The sequence below is a fragment of the Carettochelys insculpta genome, chromosome 7, assembly GCF_033958435.1.
Source record: "Carettochelys insculpta isolate YL-2023 chromosome 7, ASM3395843v1, whole genome shotgun sequence".
Lineage (NCBI taxonomy): Eukaryota > Metazoa > Chordata > Testudines > Carettochelyidae > Carettochelys > Carettochelys insculpta.
The window spans coordinates 75,330,956-75,349,023 of NC_134143.1; the positions used below are offsets into that span (position 1 = coordinate 75,330,956).

Below are 18,068 nucleotides of genomic sequence, written 5' to 3' on the forward strand. Positions count from 1 at the left end.
ATATAATTTAAATATTAACATTCCAGCGAAGGCTCCCGTGGGCCCAGTTCGCACCCCACAGCCAGGGCCAGGGCCAGGGCCAGGGCCAGAGCTGGGAAGCCTCATGGCCGCGGCACCTGCATAGGACTCTGCCAGGCCACGCACACCTCCTCACAACTAACCCCCCCGCAGGGCTAGGAAGGGCCCACACACCTCCTCACAACTACCCCCCCGCCCCCCTCACAGAGCTCAGCCCGGCCACACACACACTTCCTCACAACTACCCCCCCCACCCCGCACAGAGCTTGGCCTGGCCACACACACCTCCTCACAACTACCCCTTTGCACAGGGCTCGGCTCGGCCCCACACACTTCCTCACAACTACCCCCCCCCACAGGGCTAGGAAGGGCCCACACACCTCCTCACAACTACCCCCCCCCACATAGGACTCTGCCGGGCCACACACACTTCCTCACAACTATCCCCTGCCCCCCGCACAGAGCTCGGCTGGGCCCCACACACTTCCTCACAACTACCCCCCTCCCCCGCACAGGGCTCGGCCGGGTCTCGCACACCTCCTCACAACTACCCCCCCCAGGGCTAGGAAGGGCCCACACACTTCCTCACAACTACCCCCCCAAACACAGAGCTCGGCCGGGCCCCACACACTTCCTCACAACTACCCCCCCCTCCCCCACACAGAGCTCGGCCCAGCCTCACACACTTCCTCACAACTACCCCCCCCCGCACAGAGCTCGGCCCGGCCACACACACTTCCTCACAACTACCCCCCCCAAACACAGAGCTCGGCCGGGCCCCACACACTTCCTCACAACTACCCCCCCCCCGCACAGAGCTCGGCCCGGCCACACACACTTCCTCACAACTACTCCCCCTCCCCCACACAGAGCTCGGCCCAGCCTCACACACTTCCTCACAACTACCCCCCCCACACAGGGCTTGGCCACGCACACTTCCTCACAACCACCCTCTCGCACAAGGCTCGGCTGGGCCCCACACGCCTCCTCGTGACCGCCCCCCCGCGCAGGGCTCTGCGCGCTCCCGTAGCGTGGCTGAGACGCCGCCTGGCAGCTGCACCCCTGCTGTCCCCAGCGCCTCTCCTGGCGTGTGGGGAGCAGCTGCAGGCTCGTGCCCCACGAGGAGCTGATGAAGTAAAAGCTGTGCCCGTGTCCCCCTCGCCCAGCTAGCGACCCAGGGCAGCGGGGGAGCTGCTCCCATGCCCAAGGCTCCCAGGGCTGGGTGGGGGGCTACCAGGAGCCGCCCAGCCTCCGGCTCGCAGCGGGTGGGCACAGCCAGGCCCTGGCTCCCTGATCCGAGGGAAGCAGCAGCCAGAGGGCAACATGCACCCTGGGCCGGTCAGTGGCCAGCCCCTGCCCCGGGGTGCACCAGGAAGTTTCCCCATGGCCCTGCTGCACTGCGCCTGCCGTGTCTCCCCCGGTGCAGGCAGCGGGACGGAAGCTGGGGGAGAAGGACAAGGGGGCCCAGCTGGCGGGAGCTGCCAAGGGCACCTGGCACTGTGGCCCAGCAAACTTTGCCCAGGGGACAGCAGAGTTGGGAGTGTTCCTGCCCGTCCCCCGTGGCCCTGGCTAGCCCAGGGAAGGGGAGAGGCTGAAGGGCTGGGCTGGCTCCAGCCAGCTGACCTAGCTCTGTCCCCTTGGCAGGGCGCCTTGTGTGCCCGTTGCCAGGCTAGAAGCACAGCCCTGGCCCTGCAGCTCTGCACTACCCCAGAGCACGGCCGCACCCTGTCGCAGGGCAATCCCACCAGGCCTCGCCCACCGCCTGGGCACTGGCCAGGTTTCCAGCCCAATTTCCACAGCTGACGTGAGGAAGGCGTGTGGCTGGCAGCTCCTGGGCCCCATCGCCCCACATCACTGCAGTGGGTAGGAAATTGGCGCACTTTCCTGCCACGAGCCAGTGGTTTCATCACTGACATCATGGCCGGCCGGCCTCACGCCCCAGCCACACGCTCAGGAGCCCTGCCTAAGCCGCCAGGGCCAGGCGCTGCCGGGGGAGAGTTTGCTGGGTCTTTGCTCCCGCCCTGGACTCCTCTGCGCAGAGCGATTCTCCTCCAAGGGGCCCAGGACTTGCCAGTGGCTGCACAGCTCTCTGGGGGCAGAGTCCCAGGGAGGGGCCCTGAGCACCAGCTGGCCCTGGCAAAGGGACGGCCCAGGCCCTGCCCCTGGCAGCGGGGTCTGGGCAGGAGGTTCCAGAGGGTCAGCAGTTCTCCTCCTGCGCAGCGGCGTTCGGGCAGAGCTACCGGTACCGGCAGGCCAAGGCGTGAACGTTTTTCACCACGTAGAAGCTCATGCTCAGCGGTGGGATGACCAGGGTGCGGCCAGCGCGGAGGGGGCGAGGTTTCAGCTCGGGTAGCGTCCCATCGTCTGCCATGGCCAGCGGCTGCCCGTTGAGCTGCACGGCCCTGCGGGACAATGCACCCGGGTCAGTGCCTGTGTGCTGGCCACAGCCCAGCGCAGACACATCGAGCGCCTGGGGCTGGACGCTGCGCTCTCTGCCCAGGGAGCTTGCACAGAGCAGGGGGAGACCCCAGCGCACCAAGGGCCAGGGATGACCAACGGCAAGAGCCGGCGGCACCAAGACCTCTGCAGGGCTAACGCCTGATCTCCCCGGGAGCTGAGCAGGAGCTGGGGGGACTGCAGGCACTCAGCACCACCAGACTCGGTCCCTTATCGCGGGACCTCACGTCAGGTCGTGTCTCCTTGAGCACCTCTGGGTGCCGAGCAAACCCCATCTGCATGCCCGGCCTGTCTGGCACCCCGCAGTCCAGCTCCCACAAGCCCCTGGGTCTGTGCCAGGCTGCTGCGTGTCAGCTGTGCCCGCGCGGTGCGGCCGGGCAGAGACGGACAGCCAGCACCGCCAGCACCATGCTGGGCGAGCACCTCGGCAAGGCCTGCGGCACGGGAGCTGGGTTCTAGTCCTGGCTCCCTTCCCAACCGAGCCGGAAGTCAGTGGGGGGCAACCCTGAGATGGGGGCTGCATGCAGCCCACCGATCCCCTGGCTGCCCCACTCCCAAGTGCCTCTTGTGCCCCAGGGCACCGCAGCCGCGCTCCCTGCACCTCTGGCGGAGCTGCAAGTCGCCCCTTCGCGCTCCCTCCCGGCCCCTCTTCCCACCCAGAGCTGGAACAATGGGAACAGCTGATCGGCAGCGCGCTGAGCTGCCGGAGGCAGTGCTGGGCTCTGGTGCTGCTGTGGCCCCAATGCGGCCCACTCGCCATGTGAGGCTGCCCGTGCCTGGCAGGGCCCGTCTCCCAAGGCGCGGTGCCTTGGGAGTGCCCCGGCCTGCGCTGCTGGCACACAGTGATAGGCAGAGAGACCCAGGCCACGTCTGTACCCCAGTCACTGCACAGGCCCCAGGCGCTGCCCAGCTGAGGTGGAGATGGGCCAGGGCTGCAGGCAGTGCCCGTCTGCTCCACGTGCCAGCGTCACTGCTGCAGCAGATTCGTACCATGCCCGGGGCACGCCGAGCCCCTGGGGCGTGTGCGTACAGCGTCTGAGCCAGCGCCCGGCCTGGGCTGAGCGACGCAGCCAGCGCTTGTGTGTCCCGGCTGCACCGTGGCCTGGCTTAGGCGCCCAGCACGAGGCCGCCGCAGCAGGCTGTGCACTGGCGTGAGGGGTTGCCAGCCCCGTGCCATGTGCAGCAACGCCCCCTGGCTCTGCACTCACCGGGCGTGGAGCCCCTCTGTGCCCTCTGGCTGAAGCAGGTACTGGTGGACAACCTTGTCCCGCAGCGTCCCCACCAGCTTGATTTTCTTCCGGGAGCGGTGCAGGTTGATGATGTAGAGGGTGATGGAGCCTCGCGCATAATGCTGGCTGGGAAGGGAAGGGCTGGTTAAGGTGGGGCTGTGAGCCCAGCTGCAAGGGAACACACTGCTTCTGGGCAGCCTTAAAACGGTGCAGCCACACCGGGAGGTGCTGGGAACCGTGCTGGGAGCCAGCCTTCGGCAGCGCTGCACCAACTCTGTACTTGGAAAGAGGCAGGGCTGGCAGAGGCCGGCCCTCCGTGGGCAGCCGGGCTGTGAGCAGCTGGTGCAGACTCTAGCTCTCCAGAGGGGTGCACTGGCCCCATTCCCCCAGGTTGGATGGGGGGCTGTGCCCTGGCTCTGCCCCCCCAGGCCTAGCGAGGGTCCAGGATGGGCTCATGGTGGGCTGAGTAGCACCGTGCCATGGCACGAGCAGCCTTTGGGCCTTGATTTGCCCTCTAAGCAGCTCAGGGCACAGGCACACACCTGGTCCACGTGGCTCCAGGCTGTGCCATTGCCTCCAGGACACGGGTCAGAGCAGGGCAGGGACTGGTGCTCCCAGGCAGCCGGCGAGGGGCCCGGGGCTGTGGCTTCCCCTCCCTTGCAAGCGAAAGAGCAGGGCACCAGGGCTGTGCCGTGGGGCGTCCTGGCTCCATCTCCGCAGAGCATGAGGGGAGCCTAGGGAGTGCTGAGTCCCGGGCGAGGGTGTGCTGTGCACTCCGGACACGTCCCCCCGAGAGCAGCACGCAGCCCCGTCAGTGCTGGCCGAGGAGCCTGCTGGGGGAGGGTGGGTGCTGGCAGCATGTGGCCCGTGTAGCCAGGACCTCCCCTCCGTCACAACGGGGACTTGCGCCCCCGCGGGGGACCCTGTGAAAGGGCTTCTCAGCGTGCCAGGCAGCCGGAGGCCCGTGTAACCCAACCCGCAGAGGCCGGGTGAAACCCACTCCCTTGATCTCCCGTCAGGCTTGGGCTGCAGCTGCCAGTTCCCGCCCCGCTCTCAGGGCTCAGGGACCCGCAGCCACGGCCAGCTCACTCACATGGCAAGGGGCAGCCCCTTTCCCAAGGCCCCATCCAAGGAGGGCAGCCCCTCACAGCCCTCCCACGCCACACAGCCCTGTCCCCCACAGCCCCAGCCTCGGCCAGCCCAGAGGCTGCAGCCGGGCAGCCGCACCAGGCCATCTGTCAGCGGCGGGCACAGGGCGACCCGGTGATAGCATAACACCCCAGGCCATGGCATGCAGGGTGGGGACCCCCCTCTCGCTCCGCCCTGGAGCCGGGGCGGTGCAAGGAGCAGGCAGGCTGCCAGACGGAGGGGACTGACTTGTGGTGGCTGGTGCAGTGTGCGTAGATGCGGAGCTTGTCCCGAATAACCCTGCCAGGCCGTGGCTTCCCCTGAAGCCCTGCCACGTGGACGGCCAGCACCTTGGGCCCAACCAGACGCTTGTAGAGCAGCGACAGCCAGTAATCCTGCAGGGAGGGAAGCAGCGACGCGTCAGCAGCTGCGCTGCACCCCCGGGCCAGGAGCCGAGCCGCCTGCGCACCCTGCTGCACCGCCCTCCTCCCCGTGGCTCAGCCTCGCTGGCCTCCAACCCTTCGGGCTGCAGCTTCCCGCGCCAGGGCTCAGCATTTCCGGGAGCTTTCAGCCCAACCGTTCAGCACCTCCCTGGACTCAGGGCTGGGAAGGTGCCTGGGTTTGTGAGCTCCCAGGAACTCCGGCTCCATCGCCTTCAGCTGCTCTAGCGCCTCTGCTCTGGAGCAGGGCCTGTGTGGCAGGCCTGGCCCCTGGGGTGGCTCCCCGCAAACGTCCCCAAACCCAGCTACCCGATCGCCCCCTGAAAACACTCAGGCGGCGCGTGCTCAGGAGAGACACCTGCACGTGTTAACCGCCACGGGCTGCGCAGTCTGCCGTCCCCGGGCAGGCTCCTCACCCACGCCAGGCCCCCGCCCACCCCCACAAAGCCAGCCGGCCTGCTCCATCTCGGGTGGGCTGGGGCCTGGCTCACCTGGGTGACCAGTGAACCCAGGCGTCCAGGCAGCAGGGAGGAGGAGGAACCAGCGGGGGAGGAAAGACATTGGTGAGATGGGCTGGAGACTGGGAAAGGCCCCATGGGTAGACCCTGGGGCAGGTGAGTCTGCCCCCCCCACTCAGCTGAGAGGAGACCCGCTAAGCCCTGGCTCCAGCTGCTGAGGGGACAATGCAGACAGTCAGGGGATGAGAAGAGAGGAGGCCTGGAGCAGAGACCACAACACACCCTCTGCTCCTTGGCAGCCTCTAGGGCCAGCACACACTGCACCGGCAGGGGGCACCAGTGACTCCTCCCTGTGCCGCTGGGGGCGCCAGGCCAATGCCCCCTGCCCCAGGGCCCAAGCCTGGTCCTCCCCTATCTGCCTCTTCCCCAACCTCCTTCCCGGCGCGACTGGCCTGGGGGAGCAGTGGGGGGCCTGGTGCTGACAGCGAGGGTCAGCTCCCCCACGCTCCCCATCTCTCTGCTTCCCACCAGCGAGAGTGGAGGGCCCAACCCCTGCTGCCAGCACCAGGCCCCCCCGCTATTGCCCCTCTGGCCCCGCTCCCTCCCTTTCCGACGGTATGCACCCCGTCTGAGGGGCAGAGACTAGACCTGCAGAGAGAATCCCAGTACCGGACTCACCCACCCCTCCCTGCCCCTGCTTCTTCTCGCAGCTACAGGCACTGAGACCGCACTGTTAGTAAGTCCCTGGTGATGCCACGGCCCTTCGCCCCGCAGGCCCCCTCTCAGAAGTGCCACCTGTGCTGGGTAGCTGGCTGCCCCGGGCCTCACTAGGCCCTGGCCAGTTCCTCACCAGAAAGCCGCCTGCCTCGGCAGTGTGCTAATCCAGGTGTGCAGCTTTTAGACGCTGTGCAATGCCTAGGGGTCTGCAGGCACGAACCCTCCCTGGAGGAGCCCTGTCCTGGGTCATCAGGCCATAGTTAAGTGTTCGCTCTGTTACTAAAAAAGTGTTTAACCCCCCACCGGCCGGAGGGACATTCTCCCTCAAGCTGTGTCTACACATGCACGCTACTTCGAAGTAGCGGCACTAACTTCGAAATAGCGCCCGTCACGGCTACACGTGTCGGGCGCTATTTCGAAGTTAACTTCGACGTTAGGCGGCGAGACGTCGAAGTCGCTAACCTCATGAGGAGATAGGAATAGCGCCCTACTTCGACGTTCAACGTCGAAGTAGGGACCGTGTAGACGATCCGCGTCCCGCAACGTTGAAATTGCTGGGTCCTCCATGGCGTCCATCAGCTGGGAGGTTGAGAGATGCTCTCTCTCCAGCCCCTGCAGGGCTCTATGGTCACCGTGGGCAGCAGCCCTTAGCCCAGGGCTTCTGGCTGCTGCTGCGGCAGCTGGGGATCCATGCTGCAGGCACAGGGTCTGCAACCAGTTGTAGGCTCTGTGTATCTTGTGTTGTTTAGTGCAACTGTGTCTGGGAGGAGCCCTTTAAGGGAGCGGCTGGCTGTTGAGTCCGCCCTGTGACCCTGTCTGCAGCTGTGCCTGGCACCCTTATTTCGATGTGTGCTACTTTGGTGTGTAGACGTTCCCTCGCTGCGCCTATTTCGATGTGGTGCCGCGCAACGTCGAAGTTGAACGTCGACGTTGCCAGCCCTGGAGGACGTGTAGACGTTATTCATCGAAATAGCCTATTTCGATGTTGGCTTCACGTGTAGACGTAGCCTCAGTGTGGGGAGTGCCAGCTTCCCACAAGCGGTGACAGCTGCTCCCTAGGGAGAGCAGCGCAGACACCAGCCCAGCCATTCTGGAACATCAGTGGGCAAAAGAGCTTGCTGATTGCTCTGGCAGATGGCACAACATCATCATCAACAGCCGTGGGCTCCGCACCCGTTGGCCTCCGATGCCTCTCCCACTATTTCCTTCCACCTTTCCCTGGCCAGTGAGGAGCAGCTTCGTTTCCGTAGGCTGGCTCGGCGCCAATCTGCTATATCATCCCCCCATTCTCTGCGGGGTCTGCCTCTCCTAGTCAGCCATCCGTTATGCTGAATACCAGGGTTGTTCATCGTTCATTCTGCAGATCTGCCCGAATAGCTGTAGCTTCCGTTTTATAACCTCCTGCAGCAGGTTCTCTTCCGGCTGCATCTTCCTGTAGAATTCCTCGCTGGTGACCTTCTGCCTCCATCCTGTTCTCAGGATCTCTTTCTATAACAACTCCTCTCGAATGCCAATATCCTTCTCTTCCAATATTTCATTCCCACCCCCGTCTCACAGCCGTACAACAACAAACGTGCTGAATACACGTTTTCAAGGCGCTCAGCTCCGTTCCTAAGCTCGTTGCTTTGCTTTTCCAGATCTGATCCATCGCCTTCAGACTCGCTCTGGCTTTCGCTGTTCTAGTCGCTATTTCCTGCTTACAGTCTAGATCACACCTCATGCTGCTCCCCAGATACGTGAACTTCTCTACGTTCGCTAGTTTGTTCCTATCGATGCTGATCTTCCGTCTTATTTCCTTAGCTCCAAATACCATTGTCTTCATTTTAGCACTGCTCATAACCCGTCTGTACCACTTCCCTTCCTTGTTTAGCACCTGCACTGCTCTCGTTAGCTTCTCATCTCCCTCAATGATAACTATATCAGCCGCAAACCTCAAGTTATTAATTCTCAGCCTGTGCACCGATACCCCTTTTACCTCTTCCTTGGTCTTGTCTCTCGCTCTGTCTAAGCGCATGACGAAGACACTTGGTGACATTGGATCTCCAGAGGGCACATGCCCAATCCTTATCCCAGCATAGCATGAATGTACGAAAATCCCTGGCAAGGAGGAATCTCATCACGGTGCTGCTTGAAACTTGGCGAGGCGATATTTCGAACCATAAGCAGGCGATCCCCAAGCTGCTTGGCTCAGGAGAGCCTTGAGGGCCATACAGTGCTTGCATATTATAGCACCAACCATTCCCCGTTGGACCGTAAGACGACATTTCATTTGGGGGACGGGGGGAGGGGGGAGGGGGGAGGAAACTTTTGCTTGTTTTAACCTTGTAGCTACTTCTCATTTTCTTTCTAGTCAATACACTTTATGGTAGTTTGTTACAGGCTTGGTGACAAGCATGGTCTTTGCTTTGCGCTCTGAGTACATCAGACCTGGGCTATGGGATGTGTCTTCTGGGCATTGGTGTGGTTTTTGGTGCATGCGGCCATCTACCACATAGTCCAGCTGGGTGGCTGGTAGGCTGGAGTGCCCCAGGGGCGTCCAGGGACTGCAGGGTCAGATTGTTACAGTGTGTTTGGCGTTCACACTTGTCACCAGGCCGGTGACACCTAAGTACAGGTCCAAGCTTGGTGCCCTGCCCCCGGCAGTCCGCCCTGAGGCTGGCTACTCAGCATCCTTACACCAGCATTGACCTGCCACACAACTGTAAGAAAGTGCATGGCCAGGCCTGGCTGCAGAACCAACCTGTCCCACTCCACCTTCTCTGTAGCCTTCTGAGGCCCAGCTTTACCTTTTCTGCCAGCGCACTGACAAAGCTGTGGAATGGCGCTCGGCTAAGGACAGCTCGGTGGGACCCCCCCACCACTCTGGATGACAATTCCCACTTGCAATCCCTCTTTGAGATCTCTCGTTTCATCAGTCGAGCCCCTGGAACACAGGCTCTGTGCTCTGGGTGTGAGGGGGCGGGTGACTGGGAATGCCACCCAGGGGACGGCCTGCGCCTTACAGAGCTCTCAGGCATGGTGTAGACAATGCGACCTCCACCAAATGCTCCAGGGGTGTGACTTGAAAAGTGCTCTGCAGAGAGCCTGCTGGCTAATGCGGACGGGCTGGCTCGTAGCGCACACTGGCAGGGTCTCCATGGGAGAGCAGGACAGGGGTGTTTGGCGGTGAGGGCTGAGCCAGAGGCAGAGATGCAACGTTGGAATATATACGTCCCCGACAGACAGGAATCCGCTCAGCTGCTGGTCCCAAAGGAAGGGAAGGAGCTTCCATTGACTTCTGCTGGCCCTCAGCGGGGCTGCAGGCACCAAGCACCTGGGAAAGAAAGCAGGTCAGTGCTTCAGCCGCTTTCCCGGCTGGGAGCCCTGATTTACGGGCAGGAAAGGCAGCTGTCTGAAGCCATGGGATTTGTAGACTTCAGGCAGAGCATATCTATCAGTAACATGGGCCAACCCAGCCCAAGAGCTCTCCATCAGAGAAGGAAAACCCAGAGGGTCCCATTTTATCTCTCTTCATCCTTTAATTCATTGCAGGAGCCTCTAGAAACGTAAGCTCTTGGAAATGGGGCTGGTTAATCAGCCCATCAGACAGACCTATTAAGCAGATCCTCCTGTCTCCAGCGCGGTTATGGGAGGGGTGGGAGCGTAACCCCCTGACCTCTGCTGGAGGGCTGGGTTTGTGAAATTGTGCACAAAGCACATGTCGCTCTAACAGGAGGGCTGGGAACGGCTGTCAGCCCCTGTGCTCTCAGCGTCAAGTGAGAGCTCTGTGCAGCCCCCGGGGCAGAGCCAGGAACCCCATCTCTGTGCCCACCGCCCAGGCAGGCAGCAGAGCAGCCCAGGCCCACAAAGGGAAGAGTCCAGCAGTGGTGAGAGTCACTGGGTTTGCCTCAGGACATGAAACACTTGTGAACCATGTCCCAGCCGCAGATGGTGTGGGGACCTGCAGAAGGGAAGGCCTCTTCCAGCCGCGGCCGGCTGGCCAAGCCAGTGAGGTTCTCCCAGGGCAACTGGGCAGGCAGCACAGGGCTGCGGAGCTTGGGAACAGCCAGCCAACCAGCCAGCCTCTCGGCACTGGCCAGGCTCTGCATCGCCTTGGGCCCCACAGCTCATTGCCCTTTCCAGCCCATCTGCTTCCCCAGCTCTGCTGCACAGTGAAGGTGAGAAGAGGTGAGATCCTGGCTGGGTCAGGGAACCACCTGACACTGCTCTTCCCACGCAGGCTGGAGGGAGGCAGACGTGCTGGTTCCTGGGCCTTGGAGCAGATGGAGAACTAGCCTCAAGCTGTCCTCTCGTCGCCTCTGGCTGACAGAGGCCAGGCCAGGCCAGGCCAGTCAGGCTGCAGGGAGGTCGCAGAGCTGCTGAATTGGAGGGACAGAAACCAAGAGTGATTCCTTCTGGGATCTCAGACCTTTTTTCACCTTCCCACTGCGGTTGGAACAATAACTCCCGGGTGGGATGAGCCCGCCAGTGGCCACCGCCCTTTCCCACATGGGACGAGCCCTCCAGCCACTGCCCTTTCCCGGGTGGGACGAGCCCGCCAGCCGCTGCCCTTTCCCGGGTGGGACGAGCCCTCCAGCCGCTGCCCTTTCCCACATGGGACGAGCCCTCCAGCCACTGCCCTTTCCCGGGTGGGACGAGCCCGCCAGCCGCTGCCCTTTCCCACATGGGACGAGCCCTCCAGCCGCTGCCCTTTCCCGGGTGGGACGAGCCGCCAGCCGCCACCGCCCTTTCCCGGGTGGGACAAGCCGCCAGCCGCGGCCCCGGCTGCTGCAGCTGACACAGCCAGGCCTCTGGAATTCCACAGCATCTCCCCTCGAGACACAGAAGAAGATGGCCAAATGCACAGGCCAGCTGCGGCAGGGCGGCTGCTGACAGGCCGTGCTGGGAAGGTTGCCACGTGCCTCCCTGGGAGAGGGAGAAAACAGATAGGGAAAGAAATCCATTGCTCACCCCCCAAATCACAGTCCCCCACACAGAGAAAACCAGGCTGAGAAGAGGCCAGTGAGGAAACTTGGAGTGTGGCTAGTGTGATGGGGTTCAGGGGTCCCCCTGCACTGCACCCTGTCCGCTGGCAGGAGAGACTCTCACTCAGCAGGTACAACAGCAGGTTTATTAGGCAACAGATGTCCAGTTTCTCACAGAAGCGACAGCACAGCAGCCAGAGACAGTCCTTCCAACCTGTCCTGGGGAGAAGACCCCGAGGGGTGCCCCTCTGGGGTGTAGCTTCCCCCTCCTTAGGCTGGCTGCCTTCCAGCTCTCCCTTTTCCTAGCCTCTAACTGCCACCCCCGATTCAAAACCCAGCTCAGCTCCTCCCTGCTCTTTGTTCAGGCAGAGGTGTCACCTGCCAGTTGTAGCCCCAGGGTCATCCTTAGCCACTGGGAGCTGCTGCTTGCCTCTCACATCCAGCCTGACTCACACAGGCACTCCCCCGACTCCATCACAGCTAGTGCCTTGGGCACTCCTAGAACAGGGCAGGGGGGCTGCAGGCCTGGCTCTCGGAGTTGTCCTCAGTAGCAGAGTCCTCCAGCTGGCCTAGCCAGGCCCTGGGGAGATGGGCGAATTTCCAGCCTGAGTCACTGTCATGGAACAGCCTCTGGGAGGCCGCAGCTGTATTCAGGGTACTGGCCCCCTAGAGCAGGGCCTGAAGTTCCCTTAGAACAGGGGGCTGCAACCTGCGGCTCCAGGGCCATGAGCAACTCTTTGAGGACTTCCTTGTGGCTCCTGGCACTATAATTGCAAAGTAAAAAACAAAAAACAAACAAACCCCCCCCCCCAAAAAAACCCCAAAACCCTCCTGGTTATTTTCGATAAACGGTGAAAGCCACAAAATGAAGAACTATGGAAATGGCAATGCTCTGTGAGCTCGGCACGTTGGCTCACGCCCCCAGCGCCCTCCGGAGAGAGACGGGTCAGGGAAAGGCAGGAAGACAGAGGTGCAAGCACACACGTCTGGGCTGAGGTACTAGGCTACGTCCTGCAGTAAAGGTGGTGCTTTACACGTCACCGTGTTCACGCTGCACTTAACACCGACGCCCAGTCTGACGTTGCTTGTTAAGGACTGTCTCGTATGCACATGCGCTGCGGCTCTGGAATTGCTGAGTTGGTGGTTCTTGCTATTTGGGTTGCCAGCCCCTGCCCTAGGCTCTCACTCTCTCACTGGAGCCAGGGCCAGCACCTCCTTGGACCCAGGCTTCAGCACCCTGAGTCAGGCTGGGGGCTCCCTTCAGTGAGGCCCCGGAGAGCCTGGGACCTGAAAGGAGCAATGTGCCCCACTCCTAGCACCTGCAGGGCCCCAGCTGGGGCAGCTCAGAGAGCAGGGAGTGACAGCCTGGTCCAGCACAGTCAGCCCAGAGCCCTCTGTGCTCTCTCTCGTCCTGTCCAGGAGTCTCCTGCTCCCAGGGCCCACACTGCTCCCTTGGACTGGCCTTCCCCAGCCCTTGGCTCTGCAGCAGGTCACCCTGGCTGGCTTCCTGCAGAGCCCGTGGCTGGGCCATCCGTGGGTGTGAGTCACTACTGCAAAAAGTCTGGGCAACTGGAGTAGCCGTGGCCTTACAGCCAGTCCCCGGCCATGGTGCGAGGAGAGACCCCCCAGCTGTCAGTCACACTTGCATCCCTGGGGCTCTGCGGAGAGTGAACAACCTTGTCTTGCCACCTTGGTAGCCAGGCAGCAGATGGGGGAGACTGAGGCACAGACCATTAACACAGAACAGCACTGAACACGCCCACGCCAGCAGGCTGATTCTCCCCCTCCCGGCGAGAGCCTGCGCAGACAGGCGCGCCCGACAGCAGGCCAGGCGAAGGAGGACCTCAGCGGCCCACCTCTTGAGCCTGCCCTACTCCCCAGCCAGGGTCAGTGTCAGAGAAGAAACACTTCCGGGGCCTCAGGAGAGGGACAGAGACGGGTCCTGTTCTGCGATGCCCCAGCAGAGCAGGCAGCCCCTGCAGGCGTGGACACTCAGCCGCTGAGTGCAGAGCTTGGGGCACCCTGCAACTCACCCCCGCGAGGCTCAGCCTATGGTGGGGAATGAGGCCTGGGACAGCACAGCGGTGTGGCCACACACCACCTTTTCTGGTGCACTGCCCCAGCCAGTGCCACCAAGACACCTACAGAGAGAACAATGCGTCTGCTCCACAGCCATGGCTACCAGCCAGCCGGCTTTCCGCTCCAGTGCTAAGCTCCAGGGGCCCAGGTCTGGCTCCAGCCACGGAGGCTTGGGGCTCTTGGGGCTGCGGTGGAAGCCAAAGGCACGCCAACCCTCCCCGCCAGCTGAGGAGCCGTTCCGCCCGAGGCTTTCCCTGGGGGACACAGCTGGACAGACACTGCTCCCGTTCCTGGCTGGGTGCCCCCAGTCAGTGCTCATGTGCCCGCGGCCCAGGCAGAGCCCTCTGCCAGCTGCCTCCGCTCCTCAGACAGCACAATGTGCACACGACTGATCCTCCCGGGAACGAGGGCTTCCAGCACCGTCCAGAGAGAGCCCCCTTCGTCCTGGCAGGGCCGTGGCTCCGCGCTGGCTGCACATTCCGGAACAGGCCTCCCCAGGCAAGGAAAGAGGTGCGGGGACTCGGCCCCCGCAGGTGCCAGGGCCCAGGCCTGGTGCACATGAAGCCTTCCCCCCAGCCTGGGCCGTGTGCTCTAGCTGTGGCTGATGTGCACGTTCGGGGTCTGCTGGGGATGCGAGGGGATCCAGTAAGCGGACTGTGAGGAGGGGGCGCTGACTGGGCAGCCAGCTGGGCAAGCGGGGGGGTGTCTCCTGCGGGCAAGGTGGGGTGCTTGCCCCCCGCAGGAGACGCCCCAGCTGTCCGGGCAGGCAGAAGGAGGCTGGGAGATGTGCTGGTGCTCTGACAGGTCAGGGCTGCTGTAAATCACCCAACTCTCCCCGGCTCCAGCCATGATTAAAGCATTGCGATCTCGGGAGGGGGCAGCGTCTGGCAGCCCTCTCAGGATGTGCAGCGCAGCAAGGGGACCGGCTTGCAGCCACATCACGGAGACGCGAACCAGCATGCGCCCCACCAGTCCCTGCGCCTTAAAGAGACATCGCCCACGTTCCCGTAGCACACGCAGTACAGCCTGGCCCTGCCCTGGGCTGCCACGTGGCACTGGGGCAGGACTCACCACCTGAGGGCTTACGCCCAGAGGTGGTGGCACAGTGGCAGGTTACTGCCCTAGCTTGTTCCTGGCCAAGCTGACCAAATAGCCAGCCTGTGACATGGGGCCAAGAGGGAGAAGGGTGGGGCGGGGGAGACCCACCTGCAGAGCAGATACAACCCACAGCCCCGCAGCAAGTGGCTTTTACCTCCAGCCAGACCAGCGGCAGCTGAGTGCCCCAGGGAACACACAGGTGTGCAGACACCAGCAGCCTCCCCCCCGCCTTCAGCCCGCTCCAAGGAACACAGCGCCCAAAGCTGAGCAGGGGCCAGGACCTGATGGTGAGGTGGAGTGTTTCTCCCGGCTGAGCATTCACAGATGGGGGAGCTGCTCCTGCAGCCGGGAGCCTCCCCAGGCCAATGAACCAAACGCTGGTGTCTGGCACTCGCCTTTGTGAATGGGGGAGTGGGGAGGGGGCAGGCTGCAGGCTCCCACCTGCACACACACCAAGCCTCTATCCAATGAGATGCTCAGGGACCACATTGCAAAGTCTTCAGCTGTCATTTTGATAGCTGAGCGATTAATGACAGCTAGGGGCTGCCTGGGACCCCATCATTCACAGAGTGAACGGGGTCACAGTGCGTGGCGGGCCAATACACGTAACAGGACTATAGCCACAGGAGGGCACAACTTGCTCAAAAAGGACAGGCAGGGAGAGAAAGGAAGAGGCACTGCCTGAAGTATTAAAATCTTCAGGTTCAACTGCCCTTGCCAGCACCCGCAGGACCTGAGCTGTCCCACACCAGGGGATTTGCTGGACTGGGGCGGTCAGTTCTGCCCCCACTGCTGGCCTCAGCCCCTGCTCCTGGGATCCCTGTCCGCGGCTTCCCAACCTCCTCTCCCCCTGCACAGGCTCCACAGCCAGCAGCTCCTGGACCCAGACATCCAGCTCCCACCAGACTCAGCTTCCCAGGGCCACACCTTCCCGCGCCCCTGGTGATGAGCACTGCACAAAGTGTCTGAGGCTCAGAGGGAGCCACAAACTAAATATGAGTCAACAGTGTGACGCTGCTGCAAACAAAGCGAACGTGATTCTGGGATGCGTGAACAGGTGTGTTGTGAGCAAGCCACGAGAAGTCATTCTTCCGCTCTACTCTGTGCCAATCAGACCATTAGATGGCAAATGGAGTCCTGTGTCCAGTTCTGGGCACCTTCTTTTGGGAAAGATACGGACAAACTGGAGACGGTCCGGAGAAGAGCAACACAAATGATTAAAGCTTGAGAAAACACGACCTCTGAGGGAAAACCGAAAGATTTAGGTTTATTTAGTCCAGAAACGAGAAGAACGAGAGGAGACACGTCAACAGCTTCCAAAGGTTGTTACGAGGAGCAGGGAGAAAAATTATTCTGTTGAACTTCTGATGCTAGGACAAAAAGCAATGGGCTTAAATTGCAAGAAGGGACATTTGGAAAGTTGCAGTTGGACATTAGGAATAAGTTCCTAACTGTCAGGGTGGTTAAACACTGGAATAAATTGCCCAGGGAGGTTGTAGAATCTCCATCTCTGGAGATATTTAAGAGCAGGTTAGACAAATGCCTGTCACTGCTGGTGTAGATGGTGCTTGGCCCTGCTGGGAGTGCGGTGGACTGGACTGGATGGCCTCTTGAGGTTCCTTCCAGTTCTAGTATTGCCTAGGCAGATTTTCTACAGAAAGCTGAGGACCGGAGAGAGGCTTCGTGGCTGGCAGAGGAAGCACTACAGAGACACCACGGTGAAGTGAGACATTGATGCTGTCATTGGGAGAGGCAGGTGGAGGAGCAGGTAACCTGGAGGACCACCATCAAGAAATGAGCCCAACACTTTAAGATCAAGCCCTGTCTCGATGAAGAAGACCAGAGAGCCTGACGTAAGGACCATGCCTGGGCCTGCATCAGCCCCATTGCTGTCAGCACCAGTGGAGACAGCCCTCACATGCAGCCGCTGTTAGTGAGCTTTCTTTGCCCAGACTGGCCCGGTTTCTCACCTTCGCGGTCATCAGTCATAGGCATCCAAGGGCACATCGACTTGACACAAGGGATCCCAGAGAGAGTGAGAACAGCCTGGGATTCACTCCCTGCACACTTGCACTGAAATCGGTGCCACCAGGCCTAGAGGGAAGCACTTGCTCCTCGCTGAGAGAGTCTGGAAGCGGTCCCAAGCACGCAGATCTTCGGCTGGTGGGCACGGCCTAGGTGGGCAGATGGACATTCTAATGACCAGATGCAGCAGATCCCACTTCTGCAGTGCACAGGCTCACGAGTGACGCTCTTAGTCTGCTTGGGCCACATTTCTAGTGAAAACAGCTCTCAGAGCTGCCAGCCTTCCCTCAGACCAGTGCTGGTGCGCAGCAAGCACATGTACCCACCATGCCCAGGGCTCTGCCGGAGGCTCTTCTGCTCACACACAATGAGATGACGAAGGGTACGCACTTGACATGGCAGTTCTTCAAGATGATTCTACACGCTCACAGGCACGCGTAAGCTGCCACCTGGCGGTACCTCCCCACGGGGCCTCCCCAAGCAGCGTCCCCAGGCCAGCCGATTCCCGCCCTTGCCAGCCAAACGTGCTGAGGATGAGGAGACGTGCTGCATGCTCTACCTCTTCTGCCCTCCCCAGGGGGAAAGTAAGTTACATTTCTTACAGGTCCTGTGCACTGCAGCCTGGGCCCCTGCCTGCTCTGTACGCAGCTGCCTGCTGGCTTCTGCTGCAGCTCAGCCAGCTCTTGCTGGAGCTGCGCCCCAGGGCACACCCCCTTCCTTTCACCTCTGCCCTTCCACTACTAGCCCAGAGAATCAAGGCAGACTGTCGGAAAGCAGGCGAGGCGGGGGGAAGTGTGGACACGCAGCATCCCCTCAAAGAGCTGAGTTAAAAGTAAGTAACCTTCATTTCCTCCTCAGGCAGCTCGGCACATTGCTGCTCCTGGGCGATCTGCCCGGGAAGCAGTGTTGAAAACTTAGGAGGAGGGAACAGTGTCCCAAGTAAATAACAAGTGAAGCCCCATTACAGCAAATCCGGCATCTGCTCTTGAAGGCAAATGCAAAGCTTGAGATTTGAGAAAAGCACAGAGTGATGTCCAAGCAGCGGTCCTCCTGAACTGCCCGAGAGGAACACACAAAAGATGGTGTCCCTGCCCTAGCAAACGAGATTTTTACAACAGCAGGCACAAAGAGGGCTGCTAATTTATACCATTCCCTGATACATTGTTTAACCCAGCTGGAAATAGTTTGACTAGATATACTAAGAGACAAATAACCTAGATGACTTTCTAAAACTTTTAGTTCTATTTAAACAATATGCCAGAACCATGCTTGCATCTAACGCATGCACCAGTCTCCTTTATTAGCATGCATCTTAAGGGAGAAAATGGTAAATTAATAATATGGCAGATGTGAAATTCTGACACTGTTTTTGGTAAACACCTGGGGCAGGTTTAAGCAGTACCTTTTCTTTATGAAAAATAGCGAACGGCTGATCTGCCATCAGAGCGTGCAATT

General features: G+C 61.3%; 1 protein-coding gene across 5 annotated transcripts in view; it reads right to left on the bottom strand.

Annotated features, from left to right (window-relative positions):
- Positions 1-919: 919 nt before the first annotated feature.
- Positions 920-18,068, bottom strand: part of HPSE2 (heparanase 2 (inactive)) — a 225,299-nt gene continuing 208,150 nt past the window's right edge. For 3 of the 5 annotated variants that reach the window (XM_074999988.1, XM_074999987.1, XM_074999992.1), the window contains 3 exons: positions 5,082-5,227; positions 3,684-3,830; positions 920-2,420 (listed from right to left, as the gene is read on the bottom strand). In XM_074999988.1, coding sequence (XP_074856089.1) covers positions 1,950-2,420; positions 3,684-3,830; positions 5,082-5,227 — 764 coding nt within the window. In that variant the 3' untranslated portion in view covers positions 920-1,949. The remainder of the gene's footprint in view (positions 2,421-3,683; positions 3,831-5,081; positions 5,228-18,068) is intronic. The other 2 variants (XM_074999991.1, XM_074999989.1) reach the window with 1 other exon arrangement.